Consider the following 19,048-nt stretch of genomic DNA (forward strand, 5'->3'; position numbering starts at 1 on the left):
TAGTAAAAGCACGCATTAGTCTTTACATGTATGTACACATAAATAGGATTCTAAAAAATAAGATGGGTTTACAGATTTGTATTAATAATTTACATTCACACCCATCCATGCTAAAACCTGTAACAAATCAGTCTTACACAAAGTTTGATAGTGTATCAAAAGACAAGATGTAGGAACTCCAAGGTAAATAGTACATAATAATACATGTGCTACTTTATGTTTTGTGGTGTGTTTTTTTTTTTTCTCCAATTGAAGTTTAAAGATGATGAAAAACAACAACTGAAGACCTCTTATACTGCTTTACAAATGAAGTTACCAAAGTCTGTGCAACAGAGAAATGACTTCAAGAAGATGGTGTGAAATACAAGGGAGAAATGACTTCAAGAAGATGGTGTGAAATACAACAAGGGAGAAATAATGTGATTAATGCCTCAAACAAGTCGACATGCAGGTACACATTTTGACACAGAATTTTACTTGAGGGCAATTGTCTTCCTTGGAATGGTGTAAAAATGGCAGGACTATCATCTACATGCAAGGCAAAAATCTAAAAAGATGTTTGCGTATATGCATTGCGTTTTCAATTAAAATCTTATTTAATTATACATGTATATGCAAAAATGTAACAGCCCTTCATTGTAGATTTAAGATTTCTAATATTATTCATTTGTGCAAATTGATGAATTAATTGTATTTCTACATCTAGCTTATGGCTAGAGATTTAGTTTTCTGTTTTTTGGCATGTACAGTCAAGGTGAATCAAATATACATCAAGGTGCAAATCTGACAGAATTTCAGTTAACAACGAACACATCACAAAATCAGATCAGAAAACAGCAGACGGTGTTTACTGTGAAAGAGAAATCACACATACTGGGTTTTGACGGCAAATTTACCAATCACATCACATATGTATATTTAGTAATATAGAGATCTAACAACATAGCACACGAGTGACAATTCAGTCGTCCCTACCTACTCGTCCCCATCAAAAAGCAACAAACAAACAACTACACACCAGAAACTTAACTTTCAAAAATCAATATGATATGTCTTTGTGTAGAAACCAGTGGGGATCTGATCATCTTTGCAGGATTTCTTCAAGATCCATGTACACATTACATTTAAACAGTTTGAAAATGTGCACAGAAGTGTGCTCCGCTACTTGGACCATCTACAGAGGAAAGGAAGAAACCCATTAGTGCTCATACCACCAAAGAGGTTCAAGAGTTCGAGTTCCAACTGGCTATAATTATTCAATCAGCAGACAGTTTTCTTTGGATGCACAGAAGAATTTCACTGGACTGGTGTATTTGTGCCTGTGATGACTGGGAGGGCATTTCATGAAGCGTTTTGTCGGATATTTTGTCTGACAAAATGTTAAAAGCTACTGAAATCCATGCATCTGATTGGCTGAGAGCAAATTTGTCCGACAAGTTGTCAGACAAAATGCTTCATGAAATGCCCCCCAGGATTTGATGTCACTATCTTTCTGAGCAATCTGAAGATTAATTTTGAACCCTGACATGATATCAGGTATATTTTGCTTGTTTACTCGTTAAATGAAATGAAATTCCACCAAATGATCAAACATATCAAACAAAAGTAAATCCCTTCCAGAAATATGTGCAAAAGTGTCAATCGGAGCTGTATGTTGTGAAAGTGTTTGAAACTGTACCCTACTGGAAAGTAAATTTTATTACTTTTCTGATTGATACCTACAACAAAAATGATATGGTATAATCTTCAAATATAGCTCTTCATAAGTTAGTATGTGAGATTGGTGTCTGACATGTCCAGTCAAATCATTTTAATTTTAATTTCATCAATCTTTGCGCAATTTATATTTTCACATCCCTGTGTCTCTACCATAATGTATCACTTATCTTTAATATGGAGGAATGGCAAAAAGTGATTCCATCACCACCATAAAGACATATTTTTTTCATAGATACTGACTTGATATTATGCAATGAGACACAAAACAATCATCTTCCTATCGGTGAGGCAGATCCAGTTTGGCACACACTTTCAACATTTTTGAGTGGCAGCGTCAGGGGTTCAAAGGGAATCAAGACTGTCGTGACTCTACCCAATATCTCTTGAAGCTCTTTGCTTGTACTGTACTAAAGCAGTCACGTTCTCTACACAACTACTTTACTTCCATCAATGCAAATGATTTGTGGACACCCATGACTATTCTACACATGCACTCCCCAAACCAACTGGCCTCACAAAATGACCTTGCTCAACTGCTCAGTGTTATTCTCATTCTCTTTCTCAGTTACCTAGTACCCTCTGGCAATGAATAAGCACACATGGTGCAAGCTACAGTAGGATGTATGCACATGCACATACCAGAGAAAATTGAATTGAGTTTGCACTTTGGTACTCAGGGTTCCTGAAGTACTTTTAAACTTTTGGCAACATTTACATCTGAAATTGGAAGTCTAATGGAAATACTTAGGGTTTGTAAGAGCTGCTTGTTCAAGGTCTTTATCAAGGAGTATTTCCAGCAAGTTTGTCACTATATGGGTCACCACTAGATTAAAAGCTTCAATAACTGTCAGCATGAATACATCAAACAAAATAGTTTTTCCTCAGGACAGAGAGATAATTGTTGTTTGGTATCGTTGAACCCAGCGAGCTGATCCCTTGTGAGTTGTTGAGATGATCCCTGCCCAACCTCTCTGCTAGCAACGTTGACCCAAATTCTGTCGGAGCTGAAATTTGAGCAATGTGAAATAAAAACACATTTATATTTCAAACTTAGAGATAGGCACATCATATTGTCTAAACACTCACACTTGTCTCTATTCCCTTGATGTAAATCTCTCTCAAACATGCTATCCTACACAAAATGCACATTGGAGGTTTTCATTGATTTGATACCCGTGTATATTGTACATGGGTACTCCATACTGCCAGTGCAAAAATAATGTAAAAAAAAAAAGAACAATGCAACAACAGAAGAGACTACCCTGGATAAATGAGACTGTATATACTATTGGCTGCTTTACTGGGAGTATGATTGTATTGCTATTGTTATTTTCATTAACATTCTTAATATCATTATCATCATTATAATTATATAATGCTTAATTTTTGTACTTGGTGATAAAGACTCTATATCAAAGCAGGGAGGTGGAAGAAAGATGGAGATGGCACTCTGAGAGCTTCCCTCAGAGAAAAAATCAAGTGGTCTTACACCGATTAATGTCTTGAAATCCAACCCTCATTCTGTGATAAATATGTCAAAATCTGGCCTTATCGGTCCACCCATCACCCTCCGGCGCACTAGAGTGACGCAACATGATCTCCTTTCCAGGCCTTCCATAAACACACGCTCGTAAAAATCGGGCTTTGAAGCGATGCGTGGCACCGACAATATGACGTCATATTCAAAATTTTGGCAGTCTATTACATTCAGTGAAAGACGTCCCCCTTCGAAAGCTACAACTTATGGCTCAAGAATTGGGTAGCGTGGTATGTCTATACCTTTCGCTGGTTCAGCAGACTGTGCTGAGGAGATTGCCGTTTGAACCAGCGAAATCGGTACACAAACAACGGAGTTACTGAGCAGTAAGTTTTGTGCGCTAGAGATGTCATCATATTGTTTCTGTATCGATTATGAGAAATCCCGCACATTTCCGCAATTTTTTTATAGTTAGAGAGGTAGGCCTGACCTTGATCTTCAAAATGATATAAGTTACATGAGCGTGTTCGGGCGTGTTTTCAAACAGTTCGAGTGTAAAAGTAGTGCTTCACAGAGACCGAGGCGGTTTTTTTTTTCGTCTGCACCCGAGCGAGCTGGGGCTTTTCAGCGTACTCGTCGGGTTGTTGTAGGGCCGCCGCGTAGGCGTCGGGACAGCGTTCGTTGCCGTTGTTTTGGTGAATTTGAGTTACTAGTAAATACATATTGGAATAGAAAGTTGAGTGTTAAAAAGTGTAAATTAGACATATCAGCCTTGATTATAATAATTTTCCGTAGAGAATTAAAGATGATATCTATAAAAGCCTAAATGTATGATGCTGTAAGTATATTTTAGGGGGAAAAACAGAGCTTAGTATACAGTGTTTCGCCTCGCTCTCCCTCGATCATTCATCGGTAAATACTGGTAATCGGCTTGACTCTACCCCATGCTAACGTTACAAAAAATTGAATTAAAAAGTAGTAGAGAACACCTCTGGAGCTAGTAGAATCTAACGTTTAACAGTGGTTAGATTCTAGTTTGTGAAATACTAGAGTCTACTAGCTAGGACTAACGTTAGGTATGCTTTTGCTAGGCAGCGTACCTGAGGTGACGCTGCGCTATTCAGTGTCCTGAGCCTTGCCCTTGCCTTGGCCTCCAATTTCCAAGCCAAGGCCCAACTAACTTTCTGAGTTTCAGTTTCAATTGCAAATCAAATTTCGTGAAGTTGCTGTGTCAATGTGATTTTGAATTTGCTAAAAGCAATTCCTCCTCAACAAACTCGTCTCCGTCAAAATCACGATCGCCAGAACCACCACCACTGCTTACACCACTGCTTTACAGAATACACTCTATGAGTTCTGTGCTTACACCGTAGGACGCCATTTTATTCCCCGACCACAATGCATTTCGCGTCGTGATTTCCGCCACAAGATTTACGACTTGCAGTGCGCCGAGCGTGAGTAATGGGATTACGGGAGGGGGAAAAAAACGCTGTCGGGGCCACGCATGACTTCAAAGGAAACTCAGAAGAGCACACTCCATCTTTCTTCCACCTCCCTGATCAAAGCCATGATGCTGCTCAATTTATTCTAGGAAATTTGGAGAAACTTCAATATACCTTTTGCTTTACTCATTTTGATGTGCAAAAACAGTTCGAGTCAGTTTTTGTCTGAAGCTTGTTCGAAATAACAGCTGCCATCAGGTCATCCAACTTTAGTGATATAGGGTATGGTGAGGGTTTGGCGAAAAGGACTTGTGGGCAATAGCTAGTTTTTAGTTTCACAATGACATTTATGATAAGAGACACTTGACTCCTTCATTCAAATTACTCACCTGTTTGTAAGTGTCTCTCTATGCTCTTGTCTAACTCGAGTCGAACCTGTCATGGAAATCAATTAATTAATGTAAGTGAGGAGTCTGATGTAATCACAAACATTTAGTACTGCAATGATACCCCATTATTTAGTAAGTCGACTTTTTGTGCGAGTGCTTGCTACTGTAATGAGTGCATGAACTCTTGTTACAATTCACAAGCACACAAAACATCGTGCTACATACGCAGGTGCCAGTCACTCCTTTTTCAATGCAGAGTCGACTTCAAAGTCTAGTAGAAGTGTGGTACTTTTTTAAAGGTGCATGGTCCCGGTGTTTTAGTCAAATGCGTACGCGGGCGCACGGCGCAAGTTTCCTATAGAGACCTACGCTATCGACTCCTCTTTAGCGCTTACGCTTTGGCCCACTTTCCCCGAGTCCGAAGAAGTCCGATTCACTGTAGCCAGTGGTCGGATCACAGTTCGGCTCATGATTCGGCTGAGGGGGATGACAGCTTTAGCAAACTTCCTTTTGTGATGTCATAATAACAAGCACATATGCACGCACCCTGGCATTACTACAGACAATGCGCAGAGAAGACAACAAAGGCAACGTTACTTAGCAACACCTACGCACTTTACTCTGGATGACAGCTCAACTTCGGTAATCTTCGTATCAATGCTAACGGTGATCGGCAGTATCATCAACAGCGCCATCTACACTACCGGGACTATGCCCCTTTAACAGTTTATGCCTTCTCTACAAAATGATTACATATAAATAATGATAATGGATGGCTTTAATTCATAGAAGACTTGGGAATATTGCACTTGTTAGGGTCAATATTGCGCTCATCTTTGATTAGTGCAATATTCCCTCAGATCCCATTCATTGCCATCCAATGAAATATAAATAAACCTGTCACAGATTTGACACACTACCGTCGGAAATATAAACTGCAATGATAGCTTCACTATTTTCAATGAGTCTGAGGCAATGCCAACTTCGCTCAGTCTATGCATCTACAATAAGAAAGCTGCCAAAGTGGATTGGTACCTTTTCAGTGATTGGATCCACTCCGGTGCCAGGACCAGGACCGGGGCTATGGGGTGTGGCTCTGGGAGAGGCCTTGGTTGGTGTCAGGTCCAGGCTACTGGTCCGCAGGTGTTTGGTCTTACGCTCCATCCTAACATGGGTAACAAGTTTCATCACATACCTTTCATATCAAAGAAATAAATTTACCCAAAACTCAATAGTATCTGAAACATACTTTATGACTGCAACAGGGATGCCAACCTTGTAAATGGTGTTGCAGTATTTTGGTGGCTTAAAAAGCATATTATTGGTGGAAACAATATTTTTACATTATCTCCAATAGAAACGTGTAGTGATAACATTTGTAAAAAAAAAAAAAAAAAAAAAAAAAAAAAAAAAAAAAAAAAAGTAGTTTCCATGAAACCTGCAGCATTTTGGAGGAAAAACAGTTCTGAATACTAAACAAAAGAAAAAAAGAAAAAAAAGAAGAAGCAACAGGTGGCTTCTTCTACTGTGATAAGGAGAGTTTGGTTCTTACGTCATTCTTGCTGTCAGGTCTACCAGTCTGTTCTGTGTCCTATCTAGCTCCGCCCCGAGCCGCTCCCGAGATTCAACCTCTTGCCTATGGAGGTCCTGTGAGAGAGAGAGAGAGAGAGAGAGACAGAGTGTGTGCGTATGTTCAGAATCAATGTGGATGAAAGGGGACATGTCCGTAGTGTGGGGTCCACAATGGAGGAAAGGGCATATCGCTGGGGTGACAAGACCTTGTATATGAACTTTTGGTGAAAATGACTTTTTTGGATTAATGGTCAAATTAAAGGTTAATTGATGTCCTGTTCAAATCCCAATTGTCTTCCTCTAAAAATTAAGCCACCACGGCATGTCAAAGGAAAGGCTGTCCCATTCACTGTAGTGCTTTGGCTGCCATGTTTTTTGGCTCTCCTGAACATTTGACATTTTGTAGATACGACGTCTTGTCGCCCCAGCGACGATATGTAAGTAATGTATTTCTTATAACCAAAACCAGGTGTATTAACAGCCAACCACTGGATAATTCAAAGCATTTTTTCTTCTCTAATTTCACAAATTGCCCTTGCACAAATCAAATACAGTCAAACCTGCCTTAGTGGCCACCTGTCTATAGCGGCCACTGAAAAATCCCCCCAAGAGAAAATCCCTGTTAAAGACCCTGTGTATAGCGGCCACCTGTCTAACGCGGCCAGCGGCCACAAATTTTGTTTCCCGCGGTAGACTTTAACCTGTCTATAGCGGCCAAAAACCCAACGGAGCCGGAGCTGAGCCGATAATTCAGCGTGTTTTTCTGCTTTGTAGCTGTGCGGGCAACGTTCAGTGATCGCCACCGCTGCATCCATCCCTTATTCAGTCATAATAATGCACTAGTGTTAAGCTTTCTTCACGACAATACACATACTAGTGCGCAACAATTTCATATACACCGACATGAAACACATGGTGTGTGCATACGTACACACATACATGTACATGTAAGGATACAACGATGATACGTGTTCATGTAAGCAATGCACACAAAGTTGGATTACCTGTCTATAGCGGCCACCTGTCTATAACGGCCACCTTTTCCGTTTCCCTTGGGTGGCCGCTATAGACCGGTTTGACTGTAATTGCAACTGATTGATCAATTGCCTTACATCGACGTACACGCAAATAAGCACTGAAATAATTACCTTGATGTGGGGAACTTTGTCAATCATTTGCAATAAGAACAACTCCATGCATGAATCATACTAAATTTGAGCAACGTTTGTCTGTCTGTCTGTTTGTCTGTTTGTACCTCTACTCCTCCCAGGTCCTTGGTTCGATCTCCAGCAAACTTAGTGGGTGGATGCAGGTTGACCGCAAAATTGCCCTTGAGGGGTTCATTTTTGAAAAGGTCAAGGTCACTGGAGTCAAAGGTCAAATAACTTCTAATTTTCGTCAGCTGCAATCAGACACCCGATAGAGGGTGCTATGTAGGCCTACTTATATGGGGATTCCCCAAAAAATATCATCAGACACCCGATAGAGGGTGCTATGTAGGCCTACTCAGTGCCGTATATAAAGAGAGTCTGGCCAACTGCTAATTTGGACGCCATGTCGTTACCGCGCGTATTACGCGTTACAGGGTTGGCGTGTACGCTCAGACGTAACAAAATAACCAAGCCAAATAAGGGGCAGTTAACAATGGGCACTGCGTATGAGCGCACTTCAGTAACGACATGGCACCTGTAGATCACTAGACCAGCTTTTGACCAATCACAGGCTTCAAAACACATAAGCCAAAAACCGAGTTGGCCAGACTCTCTTAATATACGGCACTGGGCCTACTTATATGGGGATTCCCAGGTGAACGCCTACTTATGCTTCAAGCAAGTTCATCATCATGGGTCATCATAGGTGATTTTTATTTAATAGTTTAATCCAATTAAATTCAATTCAATTTTATTCAAAAACCAAATATAAATAACAAGATGAGCAAGTTTGGCCAAGATCGGACCAAGGAGTAGCGCAAACAGTTATTTGACCTCCATAGACCCATAGAGGATCTCTGGCACTCCACGGGTACATTGACTAGTTCTATCAATTTGAATAAATCAAATGATATTGGAAAGTACTCCTTTTCCAATTTCCTTTTTCACCCCAATAAAATAATTGTTAATTTCATTGGTACATAAAAAAACCAAAAAAAAAAACAACAAAAAACCACAGGACAATGCAGCAAATCATATTCCAACACAACTCGGCACTCGATCATCAAGTCATGACCCTGGTAAATGCCTCACTACACTGGAACAGCATCACCAGACAACCTTTGCATTAAAAGAAAAGACAAAAAAGCAACTTGGTGAAACTAACCTTATATCTGGTCACCTCAGCCTCCAGTGTTGCCTTCTGAGTCTGTGCCTCGTGGTAACTTGATCTCAGCTGGGAGCATTCCATCTGAAGGTAGCACATCATATTTCATTTCATGAATTGACGAGAACTCTCCGAAGCCATTTTCTCATTTCCACATAACATACTTTAATGCATTTTGATTGTCAGCACCACAAAGAAAGGCCATTATCCACTTGATATGACTTCACATACAGAAATACCTACACTTAAAATGACAGTATACAAAACTCATATGACTGTCAATATATTCTGCTCGAATGGATTTTGGTAATTCTATAATTCAAAAAATAAAAAACCTAAAGTTCTGTGATGTTTTTCTGATCATAAACAAAGGAGTTTGTAAAGTTGATTTATCATCTAAAACATTTACTACAAATTCATTCTAATGGAATTGGGGCACTAACCAGCATTGAAAATGCTCATGTACATTTGGATGAATTGATGGGTAAAACAAAAATAATGTGGCATTAGTCTCAACTTTGGGGAATTTAGGGAAGTTGGGACTGAAGGGGAGAGTTGCAATTGGGAACTTGACATAATTTAAGCCCATCACTGATTGAAGGTCAAGATGAAACTCATGTAACTTTGACAGAGAAAACTATTTTATTTACATCAAGCCAACTACCTGTTACACAAGGAGTCGTAATTCTCAATGTGCATGAAACTTTTACTTCTGCCTGTTTATTTTTTTTTAATTCACACAAGAAAACGATGGAGGGGAAAGGATGATGACAACTCTGAGTGCATAAAAATTTGTCACTTGTACAAAAACGGGCATTTTCTATTCCCTCCTGCACTCTTTTTATCACAATGACTTTCAAATATATCAGAAGTGCATTCTGCAACCAACTTCCAGACATTGAGTTAAAGGGTCAAAGGTCAGGGGAGGATGTTAAGCAGCACACACATTGCCATGGAGATGTCTTCCTCACCTTGAGGTCGTTGATGCTTGCCTCCAGTTCCCTCTTGGAGTCCTCGTCCCTGGCCTGCTGGAGCTGCTCCAGACGGTCCCTTGCAAGGCTCTGGCAGGTGAGAAGGGTGTGGAATGAGGCAAAGAACAGGAACAATCACAAAACTGGAAGAAACTTTCATAAAGTCAGGCTCCTTATGTAATTTCGCGGGATTTTTTTTGTAGAGTATAAAGATTATACATTTTTGGAAAGCTTATTGTATAAGAAATCAGGAAAGCAATGTTTCCATTTGCCCCGATACCTACATGGCCGCCATCTTGGATTTTTCCAAAATGGCTGTCATAAAACAGATTTTCTTCAAATGTCGGCTTCTACATAACCTAAAAACATGAATTTGACAGCAAATCCACCATTGCACCAAATTTGAGTTCAACTGCTTTAAAACTGTGGAAGATGTTCACTCCACAAGATTTCAGATGGCAGTGGCAATGGCAATGCCTTGGCGGGGACAATAAGTCTTGCATAACTACACCTATAGATCATTATGCATACCAAATTTGGAATAAATTGCTTAAATATTCAAATTTATGAAGTTCTTCCGTCAAGATGTTTTCATTGCAACTGATTGGCAAATTGGGTTTGAATCCTGCTCGAGTATGTACGCCCATGATTTTTTTATCATGGCTACTACTAAAACACTGATCAATTCAGTGCTTATTTACGTCGATGTAGGGCAATTTGTCAATCAGTTGCAAAAAAAAATTGCTTAAATACTGTGAAAGTAGTTCAATCCATAAGGTTTGGGGAAAATTTTGGTTACCATGGCAACGCTTTCTCCAACAAACACAAAAAAAAACATGTCTTGCACATCTACACCTCGATGTCGTCATGAATTTCATCGAAATTGCATTAAAACTGTAGATTATGTAAGGAATTCGCGACGCGGGGGTATAATGACAGGGTTTACAGAGAGCTGAGAATAAAAGGATTATAAAAACTGTTCTGCCAAATGAAATGGTGTACACTGAGCAGAGAATAAAAGGGTTATGGAAACTGTCCAGCCAAATGAAAGGGTCTACACTGAGCTGAGAATAAAAGGGTTATAGAAACTGTCCTGCCAAATGAAAGGGTCTACACTGAGCTGGGAATAAAAGGGTTAGAGAAATTGTCCTGCCAAATGAAAGGGTTTACACTGAGTTGGGAATAAAAGGGTTATAGAAACTGTCCTGCCAAATGAAAGGGTCTACACTGAGCTGAGAATAAAAGGGTTATAGAAACTGTTCTGCCAAATGAAAGGGTCTACACTGAGCTGGGAATAAAAGGGTTATAGAAACTGTCCTGCCAAATGAAAGGGTCTACACTGAGCTGGGAATAAAAGGGTTAGAGAAATTGTCCTGCCAAATGAAAGGGTCTACACTGAGCTGGGAATAAAAGGGTTATAGAAACTGTCCTGCCAAATGAAAGGGTCTACACTGAGCTGGGAATAAAAGGGTTATAGAAACTGTCCTGTCAAATGAAAGGGTCTACACTGAGTTGAGAATAAAAGGGTTATAGAAACTGTCCTGCCAAATGAAAGGGTCTACACTGAGCTGAGAATAAAAGGGTTATAGAAAATGTCCTGCCAAATGAAAGGGTCTACACTGAGTTGGGAATAAAAGGGTTATAGAAACTGTCCTGCCAAATGAAAGGGTCTACACTGAGCTGGGAATAAAAGGGTTATAGAAACTATCCTGCCAAATGAACCAGTCTACACTGAGCTGGGAACAAAAGGGTTATAGAAACTGTCCTGCCAAATGAAAGGGTCTACACTGAGCTGGGAATAAAAGGGTTGTAGAAACTGTCCTGCCAAATAAAAGGGTTTATACCGAGTTGGGAATAAAAGGGTTATAGAAACTGTCCTGCCAATTGAAAGGGTTTATACTGCTGAGCTGGGAATAAAAGGGTTATAGAAACTGTTCTGCCAAATGAAAGGGTCTACACTTAGGTGGGTATAAAAGGGTTATAGAAACTGTCCTGCCAAATGAATGGGTCTACACTTAGGTGGGTATAAAAGGGTTATAGAAACTGTCCTGCCAAATGAACCAGTCTACACTGCGCTGGGAATAAAAGGGTTATATAAACTGTCTTACAAAATGAAAGGGTCTACACTGAGCTGGGAATGAAAGGGTTATAGAAATTGTCCGGTCAAATGAACCAGTCTACACTGCGCTGGGAATAAAAGGGTTTTGAAACTGTTCTGCCAAATGAAAGGGTCTACACTTAGGTGGGTATAAAAGGGTTATAGAAACTGTCCTGCCAAATGAACCAGTCTACACTGAGCTGGGAATAAAAGGGTTATAGAAACTGTCCTGCCAAATGAAAGAGTCTACACTGAGCTGGGAATAAAAGGGTTATAGAAACTGTCCTGTCAAATGAAAGGGTCTACACTGAGCTGAGAATAAAAGGGTTATAGAAAATGTCCTGCCAAATGAAAGGGGCTACACTGAGTTGGGAATAAAAGGGTTATAGAAACTGTCCTGCCAAATGAAAGGGTCTACACTGCGCTGGGAATAAAAGGGTTATAGGAACTTACAAAATGAAAGGGTCTACACTGAGCTGGGAATAAAAGGGTTATAGAAACTGTTCTGCCAAATGAAAGGGTCTACACTGAGGTTGGAATGAAAGGGTTGTAGAAACTGTCCTGCCAAATAAAAGGGTTTATACTGAGGTGGGAATAAAAGGGTTATAGAAACTGTCCTGCCAATTGAAAGGGCTTATACTGAGCTGGGAATAAAAGGGTTATAGAAACTGTCCTGCCAAATGAAAGGGTCTTCACTGAGCTGGGTATGAAAGGGTTATAGAAACTGTTCTGCCAGGTTGAAATGAAAGGGTCTACACTGAGCTGGGAATAAAAGGGTTATAGAAACTGTCCTGCCAAATGAAAGGGTCTACACTGAGGTTGGAATGAAATGGTTGTAGAAACTGTCCTGCCAAATGAAAGTGTCTACACTGAGCTGGGAACAAAAGGGTTATAGAAAATGTCCTGCCAAATGAAAGGGTCTACACTGAGGTGGGAATAAAAGGGTTATAGAAACTGTCCTGCCAATTGAAAGGGTCTACACTGAGCTGAGAATAAAAGGGTTATAGAAACTGTTCTGCCAAATGAAAGGGTCTACACTTAGGTGGGTATAAAAGGGTTATAGAAACTATCCTGCCAAATGAACCAGTCTACACTGAGCTGGGAACAAAAGGGTTATAGAAACTGTCCTGCCAAATGAAAGGGTCTACACTGAGCTGGGAATAAAAGGGTTGTAGAAACTGTCCTGCCAAATAAAAGGGTTTATACGGAGGTGGGAATAAAAGGGTTATAGAAACTGTCCTGCCAAATGAAAGGGTCTTCACTGAGCTGGGTATGAAAGGGTTATATAAACTGTTCTGCCAGGTTGAAATGAAAGGGTCTACACTGAGCTGGGTATGAAAGGGTTATAGAAACTGTCCTGCCAAATGAAAGGGTCTACACTGAGGTTGGAATAAAAGGGTTGTAGAAACTGTCCTGCCAAATGAAAGTGTCTACACTGAGCTGGGAATAAAAGGGTTGTAGAAACTTTCCTGTCAAATGAAAGGGTCTTCACTGAGCTGGGTATAAAAGGGTTATAGAAACTGTCCTGCCAAATGAAAGGGTCTTCACTGAGCTGGGTATAAAAGGGTTATAGAAACTGTTCTTCCCAAACTAGAAGTATCACTAAAGGTAATTAATACCCTCGCTCCCAAATCCAGATTAAGCTCACCAGATTTCTATGGAAAAGAATTGAACTAGGGTTTGATAAAAGGTTATGTGTATGTGTGTCTGTGTGTATGTGTGCAGTACCTTGTTTGTACCTTGTGAGTTTGACTGCTTCACAATTGCAAGAGTAGTTCACTCCACAAGATTTTCAAGAAAATATGCAGTTACCATGACAACACCTTGTCAGGTACAAACAAGAGTGTCTTGCATAACTACACCTATAGATCATTATAGAGCCTACATACCAAGTTTGAAATAAATTGCTTAAACTCTGTGGAAGTAGTTTGTTCCACAAGGTTTTGGAGAAATTGTGGTTACCATGGCAATGCTTTCTTCGATAAACATAAAAAATGTCTTTTCACATCTACACCTCAATGTCATTATCAGGGCCAAGAAATCCAATGGTACTAAAATGGATAAGCTAACTTCAACAATAAACGCACATAACTGACATTTTCAATTTTCTTGATTGTTTACGAGTGACCAGACATTAACATTGCAATAAGTTAGGTGTCTATGGCTGAAGGACCAACATTCTCCTCATGACAGAAATGGATTTAATCTTTCAGGCAACTAATCTTCTTTACAGAAGAAGAATTCCAATGACAAAGGAATCTGCATTAGATTCAACCATGAACTTGCTTGACTGATATTTCCTGTTTCATCAGCTGTATTACCGGTAATCAGACATGAACGTTCCATTATTAAGTTGTGTATTGTGTCTAACAAGAGAACAAGCATGCTCCTCATGGCAGATATTGGTTTAATCTCTGAGGCAGCCAACTTTCTATATATCTCATCTTAATTATCATCATCGTCAGTTTCATGCTTCTTCTACCTGCCCTCATCATTTTGACACTCCCTGCTGTAACAGCATATAAAAACAATGATTAAAAAAATTCAACCATTTTCTGTTTCATTGACTGTTTTACAAGTGAATAGATTTAGATGTTAGAAATTCCACATTGAATGAAAAAAAAATAATAACTCCACACAAGAATCATTAATTTGACTGTCACTTGTTCTGAACAGTGCCAGTCCATGACTCCTGTAAAACCATTTGAATCATATTCTCCTTCTCCCCCTTCCCCCCCCCCCCACCTCTCTCCTTTTTTCTGTTCATAGGTCTACCTCACCTGTTGCTCCAAATAAGCATTAACTTGTTCCAGTTTCTCATTGATCTCAATTCGAGCCTGTTGGAGTCAGAAAGCAAACAAATGAGGGAACGTAACACGTAACAAAATCACACACGCATGCACACACACACACTACAACACACATGCCAGCAGAGAACCTGCATTATTTCTTCAATAAACAAATCACATCTAAAACTACTTTTTTGTATGGATTTGACTGCCTTAAAACACAACTTTTGGAATCATCATTCACAAACTCCACTGTTGATGAAACACAACAACTCTTTAACACTGGCAGGGGCAAAGCATATTTCATGAACCTAAACTTAATGTTGCAGTTATGTAGGAATCTAATACAAATAATAATAATGACAATTCAAGTATCAATACCTTTGAAAACAGCAAAATACACGTGTGATTTTAGGATATCAACTTTTGTTTCCTGTAAAACATGACATATTCACGACATGAAAATTTCGCGAATTGGAGCCGACGGCCTTTCTTGCAGTATGAAATTTTTGTGACTTACCACCGGCATCCAATGCATATTGTGTAGGCAAGAACTTTTGCGTGCATTTTAATTTCGCGAATGTTGCCGCTCGCAAAATTCGCGAAATTAAAATGCACGCGAACATTCCTCGTTTTACAGTTTTTGTTTGCTTGCTTGATTTTTTTTTTTTCTATAGAACAGCAGACATCCACACAATTTGAACTAGGAAAACAAACCACTTTTATCTCACACTCTACAGACTCCAAACTTAGAAATATCTCCCCTTACCTTTGCATCTAGCTCCTGCTTGTATTTCTCTAGTTCTCCTTTCTCTACATAATTCTGCTGCATGGCCATCTGGGAAAGAGAGAAATTAGGTAGAAAAAATTAAACTCAATCTCACAAATCATCTGATTTGATAAGAGATCAAAAGCATCTTCCCAGAGCTACAGAAAATGAATCAGACAAGTTGCCTTTACAAAGCACATTGAGTCTCACTGGAAAGAGAGCCATTCGCAGATCATGATGTATAAATGGTAGAGAGAGTTATGATGATAAATAGGTTAACATGCATTTGACCTTGAGAGTACAGTGTGTTTCAGATAAAATGGAGGGAGAGTTGAAGTTATCAAACTGTAATTTCATATCAAAATCAAGCGCTTGATGATATTCCTGGGATCCCCACCTCATATCCAAGTTAACATTCATGAAAAGAACTTTAAAAAAAAAAAAAAAGTATGTCGACTGTGAATGCAAATTAACATAAAAATTACTCTTACTGTTGGCCAAACCCACATTATTCAGCATGTTTCTACATAGCATTAAACAGAGAAATGAGTTCATTGCTATCCTAATCATGCATCCACACACCTGGAGAGTTCCATCGGTCAGTTGATGGAAAGGAAGTGGCTGAGAAGAGTTTCAATGGATGAAAGAAAATATAAGCCAGGAGAGGGAAACATAGAGAATGGCATTATAATTAGACAAGAATGGAGGAAATGAAATGATGAGGAAAAGACAGAGTAATGATTATGGAAAATGAAATTGGAAAAACGAAATAAAAAAAAGGAAATGTAAGGTCTGATAAAAACATTATCTGAAGCTCATCAAGAGACTTGGGTAGAATTAAGTTGTTCTTTGAATACCTGTCAAGTGTTGCATTACCAAAACGTGAGCAAAGTATTGAAATTGGCCTCAAATGCCATTTACATACCAGAGAAAGTGCTGAACTATGGAGTAATGACATTATCCTTATGACCCTTACATGACATCAAGGAGTAACTAGGTCAGTTTTTTACTTCTTCCAAATGACCAAATGCAAGGTTCAAGAAGAAACTCGGGATAAAACGTGACAACGGCACACTGGAGTAGCACTCGGTCAATCCAGCTCATGAAATGGTCACGTCGGTACACTGACCACTGCTCTGACATTTGCACAACATACCAACCGATACTGAATGAGGTACACCTCTAAAACACACAGGCGAACAAATTCTGCATTGGTGCAGTACAATGAAAACAAAAACAAAAACACCAAACCATTACACTGCTAATGAGAAGTGTCATGATTAAACAGCCTTAAGGACCCCATCCTTTCCATGAAATGATTGAAGCCATTCTGAGCAGTACTGTGGTTTGTTAAAAGGTCTTTACAAAAAAAATAGATAAATAATAATAATAATATGAATAAAGAAATGGATTATATTTGCCAACTAATGACTGCAAATACACATAAATAAACAAATAAATAAATAAAAATACAAACTCCCTACCCAAATAAACAAACAACATGTACACTTGTAGAATAACACAACATTTCTAGTCCAATCATAGATGTCACATTGCTTCCCAAACCTAATTAAAGCATAAAATTGGCGTTTGGTTAGACATGCCTCGAACTAATAAAAAACCTTTCACACTGGCGTCTATGGCATATTCGCATGGAGGTTTAGTTAACTCTTCTATTCCTATGGCCAACACATTTATGTAGACTGTAAATAGGATGTTAAAGGCCGGTGTGCCCAAGAATGTTAAGGGGGGGGGGGGAGACGGGAGGAAATCTTTTTGAACTTACTCTTGTGTGTGACAGCTCTTCTTGGAGTTTTCGCTTGGATTTCTCGAGCTTCTCTTTATTCTAAAAGAAAATGAGCAAATGTTTGAGAAACGCAAGACTAAGAGTCAATAAGGTCTGAAATTGCACATGTGATAAAGAAAAGGTCTAACAGAAATGTTAATTTACATGAGGTGCACACTATACTGTAAGCACATGAACATAAGAGTGAAAATGCAACAGGTCAATACCATCATCTCAACACTGTACATACTTCATTACAAGAAGTATTTTAAAGTTTGTATCCATGTATGATGTACAATGCACAGGTCACACAAATTAACAGGCACATATGAAACATTAATTTACAAAGCCAAAATGCAAGTTGCCACCAACTCTGCATCAAACCAACAGTGTAACAAACAGGGTAAGATGGTTTGTCTGAGCATTACAATCTCCCGGTATTGATGTTGGAAGAAGGATTTGACCATTTTTTGAGATATGGCTTTCTTTTCTAGACTGAACTGTTAACTATTCTTGCTGCATCTATAGATATGGAGTGAAAAATCTCTCACCTTTACTGCACTCTTTGTAGAATTAACCTCTGTAAAATAATCAGACATTGATAACGATGATTTTGAGTACTCATCACAAAAAGACTTTCTTTGATTTTTCTCAAGGGCTACATTCCAACTCTCACTGCTGATACTTCCTAATGACAGACAAGTTCACTATAATACGCCAGAATACAATCATCTTTATCTAAACAGCACTCGCAGGCTGTCCAAGTAAAACAATGCAAAATCACTATTATACTGCCATAGAAGTTGGGTCACTTCCCTCTTTAAACTGTGACTTCTGTTCTTTCACTGAATTTTCCAGGATAGTTGTTACATTGGTGCAAAGCTGACGAAATTTATCAGTGCATTCTTGTTACTGTCTACATTTTGAGAGTTAAATCTACATTTGAGGTCTGATGCTAGACCCTAGAGAAGCTACAGCTGGAAAAGTGTGATCCGTATAACCTGTCTGATGAAAAAAAACCCCAAACAAACAACAAAACAACCTAACACAAAAAACGGAAGAATGCTGCGAGACATTTCTTGAAGAAGATATCAGAAGTATGCATGATGACTTACAATATTGAATGTTAAATGAATAATGTATCCATTAGTATGACAAGTCTATAGGTAATAATCACTACAGGATAACCTGTTTTAATTCATTCACTCCAACTGGCAGCCCAGTCACATAGGCAGTGAATGGCAGTAGGGGATGTTGGTTGTAAGAGTGTTAAATCAGTTTACAGGGGGAAAACCCCAAACTTGGAACCCACCCTGCAGAAGTCGTCGGTTCTCTTTCTCTATGTCTAGCCTGAGGAGGTTCTCTCTCTCCAGCTGCTGGTTGATGTCATCCAGCTGGTAGGAAGAGAGAAGGTGTGGTCTAACTGAAGACAGTTGGTAGTCAACATTTCGTTCATTTCATATCAATTTCATTAAATTTCATTTCATATTCACTTCATTTTAATTCAATTTCATTTCATTTCTAACCCATCTAACTCCCAACTGGCCCTTCTACGGAACCCCCCACCCATCTCCCGACCCCCTCTACCCAACCCACCAGTCTCCCAACCCACCCATCTGACACACCCATCTCCCAACCCATTCATCTGCAGACTCATCCGTCGCCCAACCCACCTGTCTCCTTAGCTATCCATCTTCTGACCCACCCATCCTCCTGACCC

At 39.3% G+C, this 19,048-nt stretch overlaps 1 protein-coding gene across 1 annotated transcript in view; it reads right to left on the minus strand.

Annotated features, from left to right (window-relative positions):
* Positions 1-1,376: 1,376 nt before the first annotated feature.
* The window catches only part of LOC140246179 (uncharacterized), a 66,091-nt gene continuing 48,419 nt past the window's right edge, over positions 1,377-19,048 (minus strand). The window contains exons 46-56 of the mRNA XM_072325618.1: positions 18,641-18,722; positions 17,880-17,908; positions 17,329-17,388; positions 15,543-15,611; positions 14,765-14,821; positions 9,887-9,976; positions 8,916-8,999; positions 6,580-6,674; positions 6,063-6,192; positions 5,028-5,073; positions 1,377-2,723 (exon numbers count right to left, since the gene is read on the minus strand). Of these exons, the coding sequence (XP_072181719.1) occupies positions 2,581-2,723; positions 5,028-5,073; positions 6,063-6,192; positions 6,580-6,674; positions 8,916-8,999; positions 9,887-9,976; positions 14,765-14,821; positions 15,543-15,611; positions 17,329-17,388; positions 17,880-17,908; positions 18,641-18,722 (885 nt within the window). The 3' untranslated portion in view covers positions 1,377-2,580. The remainder of the gene's footprint in view (positions 2,724-5,027; positions 5,074-6,062; positions 6,193-6,579; positions 6,675-8,915; positions 9,000-9,886; positions 9,977-14,764; positions 14,822-15,542; positions 15,612-17,328; positions 17,389-17,879; positions 17,909-18,640; positions 18,723-19,048) is intronic.

This window comes from Diadema setosum, chromosome 2 (genome assembly GCF_964275005.1).
Source record: "Diadema setosum chromosome 2, eeDiaSeto1, whole genome shotgun sequence".
NCBI lineage: Eukaryota > Metazoa > Echinodermata > Echinoidea > Diadematoida > Diadematidae > Diadema > Diadema setosum.